Source organism: Brienomyrus brachyistius, chromosome 1 (genome assembly GCF_023856365.1).
Source record: "Brienomyrus brachyistius isolate T26 chromosome 1, BBRACH_0.4, whole genome shotgun sequence".
Lineage (NCBI taxonomy): Eukaryota > Metazoa > Chordata > Actinopteri > Osteoglossiformes > Mormyridae > Brienomyrus > Brienomyrus brachyistius.
The window spans coordinates 24,931,101-24,946,438 of record NC_064533.1 but is presented as its reverse complement, the minus strand read 5'-3'; the positions used below and the strand labels follow the sequence as shown (position 1 = coordinate 24,946,438).

Genomic DNA, 15,338 nt, shown 5'->3' with positions numbered 1-15,338 from the left:
GTGATTAAAGCCATGTTTGGGGACAATTACACAGCCCTTGAACTGGGAGCCTCGGGGTATGGGGTGAGTGTGGGGGAGGGACACCATCTGTGACCGGTTCAGGTGGCACTTCTGTTCCTGGTTCTGAGTTAATCATGTTCCCATCGAATCCTTCCTTCGTCCTAATGCATTATTCCATAATTTGGGCTTCGTACGTGTGAAGCTGTCTGACGTGCGTTTCCGTCCACTCTGCAGTTTCTCTCTCAGTCATCATGGTTTTGGTTTTCATTAAAAAAATAAAATTAAATAAAAAATTGACAGCCCCCAAATTTTGTAATTAACGTGGCCCCCCACTTACAGCAGGGCGTGTCATGTGTGCATGTGTCTGTGACTAATCAAAGTTGTTCCCCCCACATGTCCTACTAAAAAGAACCCAATCCACACACACCCCTCCCCAGAATTTACACACCCACTGCACAAGCCTTCCCCCGCTGGACCTATTGTTTGTGGTCATGGTGGTGACAGTGGAGGCAATCACTAGTGGCACAATCCTACTGCCACCACACACACACACACACACACACACACACACACACACACAAAGGTCTCCCCACCCGCTGCACTATCCGGGACTCTTATTCCTGATTAAGTATTTCTGAGTAATTTCCAATTGTTGAACATTCACACATAGTCTGCATGGTTTATCATAAATTTATCGGCCTGTAATGTCCAGTAGGCAGTTATTTTCAGGTTTTCATCTAATGCACATTATATGCAAAAAAAAGATAGTGAGCTTGTAAACATCAGGGCAGAACAGTACTAAACTGAATATATGGTCCAATTAAAAATTAATAAAGAAATTATAGTTCCACATTTTCAGATATTAACCAGGGTTTGAAGGGATTTGTAAATATATGCATGTTAAATGGTAGGATTTAGCCATAAAATATGGCTGTAGGTGATGGCTGATGATTTGATTTGCCACTGTGTGATTCCTGCCTCGTGTAGCTGTGATCCATAGAGATGTTACATTTGTCATAACATTTAAATGAGCCCAGACACTTGTGACTGATCATTTGATAGTAAATTTTGGACCGCAGTCTGTCTAAGATGTCAAGGTTTCTTCTTTTATTTGTTTGATCAATGTGGGATGATTAGGATTGAGCTGAGAGATCACTGACTGCTTGCTAATACTGAGGAGATCAGTAAATCACCACTATGCCCCCCCCCCCCCCCGAAAGAGACAGACTAGCCGGGGTATTGGATTTATTGCGGGGAGCAGGGAGTCTTTCTTTCTGCAAAGCTTTTGATCGTGTCAGGCTAAGAGGCCGTGAATGCTCAGCTGCACATTAGCATGTTAGCACGTTAGCCGGTAGCTCTGTGGGCTCTATTCATGTAGGTCCTGCAAGTCATGAATTTCAGGCAGATGAAGACCAGGCTCGGCATTAGCCGGTATCCTAGGTACAAGGAAACCATATTGTGGCAAATGCTCCGTTGTACAGTTCTTTCAAAGCAAGGACGCTGATATTAGCACAATGGATTGGCGCACTCTTGGACTCAAGGTGTTTTGTAGCTGAAACATGAATCAGGAATACACTGAAAACAGTAGCCTCAGGTCTTTTGATCAGGGGCTTCCTGTTATCCTTAGGTCCAAATTTACGAGCAGGTAACAGGGCTTTTGTGGTTGCTTCCCCAAGGCTGTGGAACAGTCTTCCCAGAGACAGTAGATCAGCCAGCAGTGTGGACTCCCTTAAACAGCACGCCAAAGTATTTTTGTATAGACAGGCCTTATATTGATGGTTAATTGCCTTAGGATTATTATCCATGAAGCTTTTTGTGACATTTGTTCTTGAAAGGTGCTAAATAAATAGAATGCTTACCCATGCAGTACACCATGGATGGGATGTTAGATTGAATGGTGTGGGGGTAGCTCAGGAAGTTTGGACGCTGTGCCTCTGATCGGAAGGTTGCTGATTCGAATCCCAGGGATTTGAGAGTGATCCACCATTTGGCCCTTGACTAAGGAGTTTAATCCCTAATTGTTCCAAAAATGTATCTTGATTTGAACAAACACACCAGAGAAATAAATAGATAAAAGGGCATACAATTAAAATATGGGAAATTTTGAGACATCAATCAAGAAAAAGACTTTTTGGCACAGAACGAAATCCACACGATAACAGGAAAAATATGCAAAGATCATACAAGGCCCACGCACGCACACGGCTGGTGGGCGGAATGGAACCCGCAACCCAGGAGGCCACGGCCATGCCCATGGTCCTGCTGATGGATGAGCTATTTTCGGCAGGACATACTTTCCTGAAGCCTGAGTGGCTCACATCACCCCATTTCATCTCCTGGCGAATCTCCACTGATTTGAATCGCTGTGAAGGAGATGAAAGTCCTGATCACTTCCTTCATTAATATCGGCCTTTCAGGGCTCCCCAGTTTCAGTTTCATCTTTCCTTCAAAATCACCTACGGCTGCCAAGATGTCGCACGCCCCCCCCCCCCCCACCACCCTAACAGATATGTCAGATTCTATGCTCTTATTTTCAAAAAGTAAAAGAAAAATTTATTGCCTAATTAAGAGAGAGGGATTTGAATTACTTGCAGCAGTTGAATTAAAGAGACGATTTCTTTGTGTTTATGACTAGGATTCTTAGTAAAAGTCCAGTTTTTAAAGATATTCAGTTGTTTATCTATTTTTTGGACTGACGATTGTGGTGCAGGTTTTACATCGAGTAGTTTTGCCATCCGGCAATTCCATACCAAAGTATCTTTGCAGAGGTTTTACAGGAGGCATCAAAAGAGGAGACAGAGACGATCTCAATCTGGTCCTCGGCGCCCCGCAGACAGTTTATGGGAGCTGGGAGGGAGCAAAAATGTGGATAGTTTTGGGTCCCCGAGGGCAGGATTGGGAAACACTCTCCTAGACTGTAATATGTGTTTGAAAAACCTCATCTGTATCCTGATACAGTTCTTCACAGACATCATGCACCATATTTTAATCTGTCTTACAAATAACAATACGAAAATGGAATTACCTCTGATTAAATATAAAATATGAGACCATTAATCATGTTTATTCTTAGTGCAGTCATCTTGTTAATAAAACAAAGAAATGTCTTTTCATCACGCTTTGTGCAGAAAGCCACTGAAAAAGCCTTCGTGCGTAATAAAGTTTGGAGTTGAGAATTTCATTACTACACATGCTATGTGACACATACCGGATGGCCTGGGGGTTGATAGGTCTGTAGCTGAATTTCTCGAGCTGGCCCCCATATTACAGAGAGCAAAGTGTTGTTATTGTGTTCTCTGGGGAGGCACCTACACGGATGCTATGCCACTGAGGCCTGAACGATGACTTTATTATTCTGTTACTCATACAGTCTGCTGAACACAGCCGATTTGTGGGTAAAGATTGTATTGTCTCTCAAGACCATAAACTAATCTAAAAAATCTGAAAAATTAAACCAGAGAGTCATGACAGAGCATCAGAGATACAATCGCATTGACTGAGTGTTTCTGAACCCAGTCCTCGGGGCCAACCAGTACACAATTTTGCTCCCTCCCAGCTCCCAGTGCACCTGTACCAGTATTGTGAAGTATTCGGTATTCTTGATTGGCTGAGAGCTGGGAGGGAGCAAAAATGTGGGCTGTAGGTACCTGAGGACTGGGTTAAGAAACACTGATGTTTAGATATCAAATCTAAAGGAGAAAGGCTGTCATATAGCATGTCACTGTGGGAGTGTAAATTTCCTGCGGCAGATACACTGAACGGTAACGCACTCCAACACTGCCACAGAGTTCACTGCCGGTTCTTGGTGCATAACTGGTCCAGTGAGGTATTAGTCCTGAGGAAAATCAAAGTGGAATTATGGAGGACTTACGAGGTCTTCAGCTTATTGGGTTCAAATGCGAGAGCTGAAAAAACATGGTTTGTACTGGTTTTTTGTTTCGTTTTTCATTTTTTTTTGAGAACCACTTTGAAGTAGTAGTAGTAGTTACAAAGTTTTGCAGTACATTGTATTCATATATTTTGGAAGTATACTAAAGAATCAGGGCTGGTGGTGTCAGTTTCTACAAAAAGAGCTTACCAGAACCGTGACAGCAGTTAATCATTGTGTAAAGCTTGATTTGTGTACCAGGCAGGGAACTGATATTGAGTATTGAGTATTTGGAATAAAATTTGGATGACCTGTGAGCTCATTTTGCCCTGTCAACATCTCAGATGCTCACGCATTAAGGTATGCTCTGGATTTATGCAAGCCTCTGTTATGATGATATGACCAAAGCCTTTGCCAGAGAGGGTTTCTGGTTTGAGACATAGACTGAATGAAGACTGGGTTAGGTGGGGACAAGTCTGAGTCACCCAGGTACTTGGTTCAGGCAAGACGAAGAAAGACGGCAGGACTGTGACGTCCAGGCCGAACTGGGGAAACGATACAGTCTCATGGCATTGAAAGTTAAATCAAAATAAACCAGAATTTATTTTTAGAGCACAACACCAGGCTGACCAAAGTGCTGTACAAACTCAAACAAATCTAGGGAGGAATAGGAATGGGAAGTAAAACACCCTCAAAAAAGACATGAAACAAGAGCAATAAAGCAACTGAAATGAAATCTAAAACAATTAACTGAAGTTTGGATGCACCAATACCTTCTGTATGATAATAACAATAGTAATAATAATAATAATAATTTGATTCAGATTTTATCTGAGTTATTAATACAGACACATTGTCTGCATACATATATAAAAAATACATGTATGCATTTTTATCCAGTTGATTTATTATAGAAATTTTATTATCAAGCTGGTAATGATTTACCTCCCATGGGGAGATTACATGTGAAATAAACACACCAGATTTGATGGATTTATCCTGGAATGAAGACTTGATATGAGATGAGGGAGGCAGTTAAATATTTAAGAGGAGCAGGGAAGCACCCGGCAGTCTGGCTGTCAGGACGAAATTCCTTCGCAAAGTTTGAATGTTTTATCAAGGTCGATTGGATTTCCTGGGTTTAATTTCTGTACTGCAGTAAGGAATCGGCATTCGGCTTAGGGAATGATGGAAAAGAATTTAAGGTGCTTCTGCCTTACTGTGTTTGTGCTTTTTACATAACTCCTGTGTTTTGTTACAGCTCATTTTAGTAGATTGAGAAGCACAAATCAACCTGATTCAGATCTATTTCTTAAAGGTTTCTTTAAATAAATTATGCGGTGAGCCAGTTAAATAAGCCAGCGATTGTTTGTGAAAGCTTGATAATTTAATACTTTGGTTTCCAGAATCTTCAGAATTTGGACATTGTATATTTTCCCTCCAGTTTATTTATATGGAAATATAGCATGTGGATGATTGATGTTAAAACTAAGCACCAGAAGATTTAATATTTATTAGTAATATGCTAATATGTGTAGATTTCCCTGCATCACTACAACTGAGAAGGAGCGTAATGAATGAATAACCCTGATACAGTCATAGTGAGATCATAATAGCAAGGAAATAGAAATTCAAGAGATCCAGTCACCTGCAGCACAAACCCGATGTGAAACGGAGAATTCAGAGGGGGTTTTCACAGATTGATGTTACGGTTCTTCTCGTGACCCTGTGCTAAGGACATGGACCTGGAAGATGGCTGGAAGGATGCATGTAACTTTCAGAAGCTAAACCAGTCTTGTCCATTTGTTTATTTATTTGTTTATTGAGAAAACTTATAAAACTTACTTTAACAAAGCTCTGCGTAAATTGCCGTGGTATGGTCGAGACATTAGCTTCTCTCTTTCGTGAAAATGGCCTTTTAATGTTTGTGTTATGTTCGAATCAGGTACATTTACAGTGTATCTGAGTAACTGAAATTGGTATTCCTCTGGAAAACTTAGCATTAGGCTAAACTATGTTCAACACTCAGGGGAAGCAGTACTTAATATCTTGCAGAATTTACGTGCATCGCAGAGGTTTCTTGTAGCTGAGATTTGCATGTTAATTTTCTTTAAAATGGAGTCCAGTCAAAGCAACAGTATATGTTTGCCTTGTCCCAAACATGTATACCCAAATCTACACTCCTGGGTCAAAAACTCTTTTCTTCTTTTAGTATTATATTTGCAATATGTGGTCAAAAGTATTTGGATATGCTTGACCAACATTTCACTCCAAAACCGAGGGTATTTATATGAAGCCAGTCCTCCCCTTTTTTGCTAAAATAGCTTGTTATTTTCTGCAAAGGCTTTTTATTAGATGATAAACTTGACCTTTTCAATGGCTAGAAACTCCCTTGGTCCACATGCTAATAATATATTATTATATGTTAAGAAATCATTAAAACTAAGAGTTTAATTAAATTGAAATATTTTTGTTTACTGATGATAATTGCTACGAGTCATATACTATAGCAGGAGCTGTTGGAATATTTGACCCGTCGCCACGAAATGAGTCTGAAGTCGCATTAGTAGAACTGCACCCATAAGACTCATTTCGTGGTGATGGGTCACATATGATTATGATGATGTGAGTTTTCACTCAGGTTTGTTTCAATCAATCACTTAATGAGGTTGGATTTAATTGATAGAGAATAAACATATACATTTACTTAAAGGCACAAAATCACGTAACTGTGGTAACATCCCAAAGTTTAATAGACATTTCTTACCTTAACATAGTTCATTTGTGTACTACTTATTCTGCATAGTATTAATCAATTAATTGAATTGTTTAAAAGCTTTTAGTCTGTTAACTTATCAGAAAGAATCTTTAAATAAATATGTTCGCAGCAGAATTATAAACCTTTGGTTTACCTTCAGCTGTTTCTCATGCTGTTTGCTTGTAGGACCAGTGAAATGATATTTCCAGTTTGTGGACTAATAATAAATTTGCCCCAGTTACATTTTATATGTGTTTCCTGTCAGTTAAAATATTGAGCAAATATTATCAAAGGATCTGACCTAGTAAACTGTGGTGAAAGCAACACCTTGCAGTGTTTAATGTTCACATTTCAATTCATGCCTTTCCTTTGATTACACTGCAGGCAGTAAACAAACTGCATGCGGATGTTTCTCAGTATCCACCTTCTGGCAGTTCTGCAGCCTTTGTCATCCCCTACTTCTTGGCTTTTGTTTATTAGATGGGTTTGATTGGGCTATTGTGAAATAAGACCTAGATCAGTGGGTCTCAAACTCTTTGGACCAAGTACCACTTCAGATCAAACCATATCAACCACATTCCACATGGGTGAGACGGATCATAGTGATCTAAATCACAGTAACAAATTGTCACATACCACCTGGGTACGCTACGGATACCACTGGTGGTGCACATACACTGGGTGGTACTGGCCCAGATATTTGAAGTAGTATGGCTGCAAGCTGCAGAACTCCTATGGAACTATGACAATAGATTTCAGAATATTGAAGGTACAGTACTACGGCTGTATGATGCAGAAACTTTAAGATGCTATACAGTAGATGTAGGCTACAGAACCCTTAGAAGAGCCAAAGAGGCATACATCTGCTGAGGGAATTTATGGCAAACAATTTGGTTTATTCATCCATACCAGATTATAGGAAAGTGGTGTTTGTTTGTTCATTTAGCAAAGTAGTAGCTTAGAACCAATAAGTAACATAACAGTATTATTATTATTATTTAATATTTATATATTATCAGGGGTGACACAGAAGTTCAGAGTGCAGCCCTGTTGCTTGAATCCTGTCCCCATTCAGTGTGTGTGTGTGTGTGTGTGTGTGTGTGTGTGTGTGTGTGTGTGTGTGCGTGTGTGCGTGTGTTTGCATGTTTTTTCCACAGTCCAAAAACATGCAGTTAGGTGAACTGGCATTTCTAGATTTTCCATAGGATGTGACTGTGTGCATTGTGATGGACTGGCATCTCATCCAGCGTGTCCCCCGCCTCCTGTCCTGTGATGGACTGGCATCCCATCCAGCGTGTCCCCCGCCTCCTGTCCTGTGATGGACTAGCATCCCATCCAGGGTGTCCCCTGCCTCGTGTCCTGTGATGGACTGGCATCCCATCCAGCGTGTCCCCCGCCTCCTGTCCTGTGATGGACTAGCATCCCATCCAGGGTGTCCCCTGCCTCGTGTCCTGTGATGGACTGGCATCCCGTCCAGGGTGTCCTCTGCCTCCTGTCCTGTGATGGACTGGCATCCCGTCCAGGGTGTCCTCTGCCTCCTGTCCTGTGATGGACTGGCATCCCGTCCAGGGTGTCCTCTGCCTCCTGTCCTGTGATGGACTGGCATCCCGTCCAGGGTGTCCCCTGCATCGTGTCCTGTGATGGACTGGCATCCCGTCCAGGGTGTCCTCTGCCCCCTGTCCTGTGATGGACTGGCATCTCATCCAGGGTGTCCCCTGCCTCGTGTTCTGTGATGGACTGGCATCCCGTCCAGGGTGTCCTCTGCCTCCTGTCCTGTGATGGACTAGCATCCCATCCAGGGTGTCCCCTGCCTCGTGTCCTGTGATGGACTGGCATCCTGTCCAGGGTGTCCTCTGCCCCCTGTCCTGTGATGGACTGGCATCTCATCCAGCGTGTCCCCTGCCTCGTGTCCTGTGATGGACTGGCATCCCGCCTAGGGTGTCCCCCGCCTCCTGTCCTGTGATGGACTAGCATCCCATCCAGGGTGTCCCCTGCCTCGTGTCCTATGATTGACTGGCATCCCGTCCAGGGTGTCCTCTGCCCCCTGTCCTGTGATGGACTGGCATCTCATCCAGCGTGTTCCCCGCCTCGTGTCCTGTGATGGACTGGCATCCCATCCAGCGTGTCCCCCGCCTCGTGTCCTGTGATGGACTGGCATCCCATCCAGGGTGTCCCCCGCCTCCTGTCCTGTGATGGACTAGCATCCCATCCAGGGTGTCCCCTGTCTCGTGTCCTGTGATGGACTGGCATCCCGTCCAGGGTGTCCTCTGCCTCCTGTCCTGTGATGGACTGGCATCCCATCCAGGGTGTCCCCCGCCTCCTGTCCTGTGATGGACTAGCATCTCATCCAGCGTGTCCCCTGCCTCGTGTCCTGTGATGGACTGGCATCCCGTCCAGGGTGTCCTCTGCCCCCTGTCCTGTGATGGACTGGCATCTCATCCAGCGTGTCCCCCGCCTCCTGTCCTGTGATGGACTGGCATCCCGTCCAGGGTGTCCTCTGCCCCCTGTCCTGTGATGGACTGGCATCTCATCCAGCGTGTCCCCTCCCTTGTGTCCTGTGATGGACTGGCATCCCGCCTAGGGTGTCCCCCGCCTTCTGTCCTGTGATGGACTAGAATCCCATCCAGGGTGTCCCCTGCCTCGTGTTCTGTGATGGACTGGCATCCCGTCCAGGGTGTCCTCTGCCTCCTGTCCTGTGATGGACTAGCATCCCATCCAGGGTGTCCCCTGCCTCGTGTCCTGTGATGGACTGGCATCCCGTCCAGGGTGTCCTCTGCCCCCTGTCCTGTGATGGACTGGCATCTCATCCAGGGTGTCCCCTGTCTCGTGTCCTGTGATGGACTGGCATCCTGTCCAGGGTGTCCTCTGCCTCGTGTCCTGTGATGGACTGGCATCCCGTCCAGGGTGTCCTCTGCCCCCTGTCTTGTGATGGACTGGCATCCCGCCTAGGGTGTCCCCCGCCTTCTGTCCTGTGATGGACTGGCATCCCGTCCAGGGTGTCCTCTGCCCCCTGTCCTGTGATGGACTGGCATCTCATCCAGGGTGTCCCCTGTCTCGTGTCCTGTGATGGACTGGCATCCCGTCCAGGGTGTCCTCTGCCTCGTGTCCTGTGATGGACTGGCATCCCGTCCAGGGTGTCCTCTGCCCCCTGTCCTGTGATGGACTGGCATCTCGTCCAGGGTGTCCCCTGCCTCGTGTTCTGTGATGGACTGGCATCCCGTCCAGGGTGTCCTCTGCCTCCTGTCCTGTGATGGACTAGCATCCCATCCAGGGTGTCCCCTGCCTCGTGTCCTGTGATGGACTGGCATCCTGTCCAGGGTGTCCTCTGCCCCCTGTCCTGTGATGGACTGGCATCTCATCCAGCGTGTCCCCTGCCTCGTGTCCTGTGATGGACTGGCATCCCGCCTAGGGTGTCCCCCGCCTCCTGTCCTGTGATGGACTAGCATCCCATCCAGGGTGTCCCCTGCCTCGTGTCCTGTGATTGACTGGCATCCCGTCCAGGGTGTCCTCTGCCCCCTGTCCTGTGATGGACTGGCATCTCATCCAGCGTGTCCCCCGCCTCGTGTCCTGTGATGGACTGGCATCCCATCCAGCGTGTCCCCCGCCTCGTGTCCTGTGATGGACTGGCATCCCATCCAGGGTGTCCCCCGCCTCCTGTCCTGTGATGGACTAGCATCCCATCCAGGGTGTCCCCTGTCTCGTGTCCTGTGATGGACTGGCATCCCGTCCAGGGTGTCCCCTGTCTCGTGTCCTGTGATGGACTGGCATCCCGTCCAGGGTGTCCTCTGCCTCCTGTCCTGTGATGGACTGGCATCCCATCCAGGGTGTCCCCCGCCTCCTGTCCTGTGATGGACTAGCATCTCATCCAGCGTGTCCCCTGCCTCGTGTCCTGTGATGGACTGGCATCCCGTCCAGGGTGTCCTCTGCCCCCTGTCCTGTGATGGACTGGCATCTCATCCAGCGTGTCCCCCGCCTCCTGTCCTGTGATGGACTGGCATCCCGTCCAGGGTGTCCTCTGCCCCCTGTCCTGTGATGGACTGGCATCTCATCCAGCGTGTCCCCTCCCTTGTGTCCTGTGATGGACTGGCATCCCGCCTAGGGTGTCCCCCGCCTTCTGTCCTGTGATGGACTAGAATCCCATCCAGGGTGTCCCCTGCCTCGTGTTCTGTGATGGACTGGCATCCCGTCCAGGGTGTCCTCTGCCTCCTGTCCTGTGATGGACTGGCATCCCGTCCAGGGTGTCCTCTGCCTCCTGTCCTGTGATGGACTAGCATCCCATCCAGGGTGTCCCCTGCCTCGTGTCCTGTGATGGACTGGCATCCCGTCCAGGGTGTCCTCTGCCCCCTGTCCTGTGATGGACTGGCATCCCGCCTAGGGTGTCCCCCGCCTTCTGTCCTGTGATGGACTAGCATCCCATCCAGGGTGTCCCCTGCCTCGTGTTCTGTGATGGACTGGCATCCCGTCCAGGGTGTCCTCTGCCTCCTGTCCTGTGATGGACTGACATCTCATCCAGTGTGTCCTCTGCCTCCTGTCCTGTGATGGACTGCCATCTTATCCAGTGTGTCCCCTGCCTCCTGTCCTGTGATGGACTGGCATCCCATCCAGGGTGTCCCCCGCCTCCTGTCCTGTTATGGACTAGCATCCCATCCATGGTGTCCCCTGCCTCGTGTCCTATGATGGACTGGCATCCCGTCCAGGGTGTCCCCTGCCTCGTGTCCTATGATGGACTGGCATCCCTTCCAGGGTGACCTCTGCCCCCTGTCCTGTGATGGACTAGCATTCCATCCAGGGTGTCCCCTGCCTCGTGTCCTGTGATGGACTGGCATCCCATCCAGGGTGTCCCCTGCCTTGTCCTTGAAGGGAGGGATAAAGGTTTACGGCATGATACTCCATGCTGTCTAGGATAGGATCTTGGATAAACAGTTGGAAAATGGATGCATGGAATTATTCATAAAAATTAATACGATCTGTATTATTTATTTTATTTATAACTGACAATGACAAGTTTTCCCCTGTTGAAGTACTTAAATGTAGCCTTCTTGCTGTATTATACATTGAAAGCTGTCGTCTGTAAGTATGTCTTATACAGAATATGGTAGCTTAATCCGTCACTGAAGGGAATCCGCGGTCCAAGCTTTCCATCACAAGGTTATGCCATTAAAGTATTTACTGTGCGCTCGCTCAGAAGTGCCTTTGCCATTCGAAAACCTCTTCACTACAAAACAATTCCAGCTTTATCTTCCCGTTTAATTACTCGACTAACCTTTATCTCAGCCAGGAACATGTGTAATTCTAATTGACAAAGGCAGAGAGAAGTGCAACAATGCAGCAGGCCTACGTTAGCGATGGCTGTTTGTGTGAAGTAGAATTCAAGAATTCCACAGCCGGCATCATCTACAGAATTGAAAGTAGCATAAAACCGGAAATGTTTTAAGCTCAGGTCACCCTTCCATCTGTGAGGAATAGTGCAACTCTAGGTGTATTCATGCATTTTCTATGGTCTGCCGCATGTCTGACCTGTGCGGTTTGACCCTGGGCTTCTCGCTTATTATCATATAAACCAGATTTCAAACATATTCAACGTACCTGGGACAAATGGGCCGCTTCCACCCTCAGCTGGGTCAGGGTGCTTAAAGCAAACAGAGACTGTAATTACGGTTCAGTCGCCGATGACAGCAGTCAGGCACCTGCTGTCTGGCTAAATTTTTTCCCATTTCTCTGTCCTGTTACGGATGAGCTGGGTCTGGGTTCGTGTCTCTACCGAGTGGACGTAACCCTCGCTCTATAACTTGCCGATTTTATGTTCCACTTTCTGTAACAAAGCCAGTTTATGCAGGCATTCACAGTGTCTCTATATGAATGTGCATTTCCTTCACAAACATATGCAGTGTTTTGACTATATACATACCTGTAAGAGTCTTTCATTTAATTTCCTGTAACCCATTATACGGTTGTAGTTTTAGCCTGGAGTCTACTTCAGGAGACACAGGGCAAAAGGCTGAGATGCCAGTCCATCGCAGGGCACAAGGCAGGGGACACCCTTAAAGGGATGCCAGTCCATCGCAGGGCACAAGGCAGGGGACACCCTTAAAGGGATGCCAGGCTGTCAGAGGGCACAAGGCAGGGAACTGCCTAGCAATGGCCTTTAAGATATCCCAGGTATCCAATCAGCTAGCTCACGTCATGAGGAGACCTGTAGTGTAAAATTGACAGCAGATCCTGTCCAGAAGGACTCTGGGGGGACGTCTTCTTGCAGAAGGGGGCGGGGGGCATTGTAGCACTGGTCTGGAGCAATCCTGATGTAAATCTGGAAATGGCTCAAAGGAACTGACAGACTATCACTAAGCAGCAGGTCGCAAAATAAAATACAATAAAATTATACGTATATTTCCATCCATCTTCCATACCATGGGGTCACAGTGAACCTGGAGTCTATCCCATGGGTCATTTATAGATACTGTATGCTTTACCTGTCCTGTTTTTGGATTACAAGAGGGAAGTAGTGCACCTAGGGGAACACTTACACAGAACAGGCAAACGGCTCACGCGGGGGCCGAGGTTCAATTCTAACAAAGGCCCCGGAGGTGCAGGAGGCGGATCTTAGCCGACGAACCCGCCTGCTGTCAGAAGTCCAACGAAGCTGATCCATGCCTCTTGGTGACCTTCATGTTCTGCTGGCTGCTTCTTAAACACAGTATTTTTCTTCCCGGGCCTTTTCACATCATTTACGCAGTTAAAGTTACCTTGTGTCACGTTCCTGTCTGGCTGTTCTGGAGCGGGGCACCAGTGTCTACCCTGTCTACCCCCCCCCCCCCCCATCCTGTCCCCAGCAGGGCCCCTTGGCACATGTTGTCCGTTGCTGTTTATTCCTCCTTTTTCTCATTGAAGCCATCGTGTCTTTGAAAACCTGGTGACTGGCTGTACTTCTCCCATTGCAGCCGGCGCCGACAACAGGATAGGGTGGGCCTTCGGACTGGGCCTGGAGCGGCTAGCCATGGTCCTCTACGGAATCCCCGACATCCGCCTCTTCTGGAGCCAGGACGAGCGCTTCCTCCGCCAGTTCCGCTTACGCCACATCAACGACCCTGTCAGCTTCCAGGTACAAGCTTCCTCCTAACAATCATCTTTATTTACTGTATCTGATTTAGGTAAGACTTTAACAGTGAATGAGCAGCCTTCGAGGGTAATTCTTGGATTTTTACAGTCAGACACATGGGAGTGGCTTGATTTCATATGGCGGGGCCAGTTTTATCATTAGCCAATGAAATGTTTTAAATCTGTGAGTGACACTGCAATGGCCAATCAGCTTTCACTTAGGCCCAGTGCCCCTGTGGCCCCGCCTCTGTATAAGTTTCCTTCTCATTAGCACATAAACACCACCTGGCCAGGCACAGCATATCTTTAAGACCACACTTCCTGTGTCGTGTTAAAGTTGAACTCTGCTTTTTAGCTAGCATCTTTTATACGAGTCTTCTTGCAGCCCTTCTTGCTCTGGTCCTTGTTAGCAAAAGCTCACCCTGCCTTTGTGGATGATCTTCCTTACCTCCGCACCCATCCCCGGCACTGTCCTGATCTCCTCACCCTCTCAGGGATGACTGATGTGCGGTTTAACCTGCAGAGAAGTGCCCCCCCCCCCCCCAGAACTCCCTGGGACATGCTGGCTGCTGATTTGCGTTCTATCTTTCCTTTTCTTCTTTGTTCTCTTCTTTTAGCGTTCATGTTGCTATTCTTTCTTCAAAATCCTTGTGATTGGCTGCATTAAGTGTCAGTCAGCCTATTGTGTTCCCTCTCTCTTTTATAATTGTACAGCTTTTCATGGTCATATATATTTGGGGTCGTCTGTCATTGTTTAGGCTTCTGGTCGTCTTAAATCGGGTGAGTTTACTGGTCCTGTGTTCAGAGAAGATCCTGTCGTTAAACAGGTCTTAACTCCCAAACTCATCGTTAAGATGTTTTTCGATTCTGTTTATTTACTATGTGTCCTTACAAGCATTGCCCTTTTGGACTGTACTGTGTCTCTCTGGGTCACACCTGAAAGTCCCTGAGATGAAGGGTCAACTCTGTTGCCTGTGTTGGCTTTTCCTTTGGGCCTTTTTTCATAGCTGATGATTTACCAAAATACACAGATTACACAAAATATATAAATATTCACATTAACATTTGCACTAAATGAGTGCATACTTCACATATGCACTGTATATTTAGCATGAATAGCTAAATAATATGATTTGAAAGAGCGCATGGGTTGCAACCATATTGATTAATTCAAGAAATCACCCTCATTCAATGCATTATAAAACCAATTGTAAGATGTCACAAATGTTTCTTGAAGTGAATTACAGTCACATGCAAATTATTGGCGACCACAACTGTTTTTGCCGAAGGATGCAAATGGATTGTTGCTATTCTCTCTGCACTTTGGTATGATAATTATTCTGTTACACGCCTTAAAGCTGCTCTCTTCTGGGGGATATTTAGTTTGTATTGTTATCTGGGCAAAGGAATTAAATTAGGGGAAAAATCAGCAGCTGTTTTTATTGGCAACAAGACAAGATAAATAATGAAACGAAATCTGGTGATTGTTTAGTCCAGGGTCCTTGTCAAATAATGATTTATGCTCCTTATTGTAATAGTTAGGGACCTTTTTCATCCTACACCATGACTACACAGTGACCAAACCACAACTGCGCCATGATTGTACCATGACCACAA

General features: G+C 46.5%; 1 protein-coding gene across 2 annotated transcripts in view; it reads left to right on the top strand.

The window, feature by feature from the left end:
• Window positions 1–15,338, top strand: part of fars2 (phenylalanyl-tRNA synthetase 2, mitochondrial) — an 85,022-nt gene that overhangs the window by 30,173 nt on the left and 39,511 nt on the right. For both annotated transcript variants that reach the window (XM_049012694.1, XM_049012693.1), the window contains exon 5: window positions 13,565–13,725. In XM_049012694.1, the coding sequence (XP_048868651.1) occupies window positions 13,565–13,725 (161 nt within the window). The remainder of the gene's footprint in view (window positions 1–13,564; window positions 13,726–15,338) is intronic.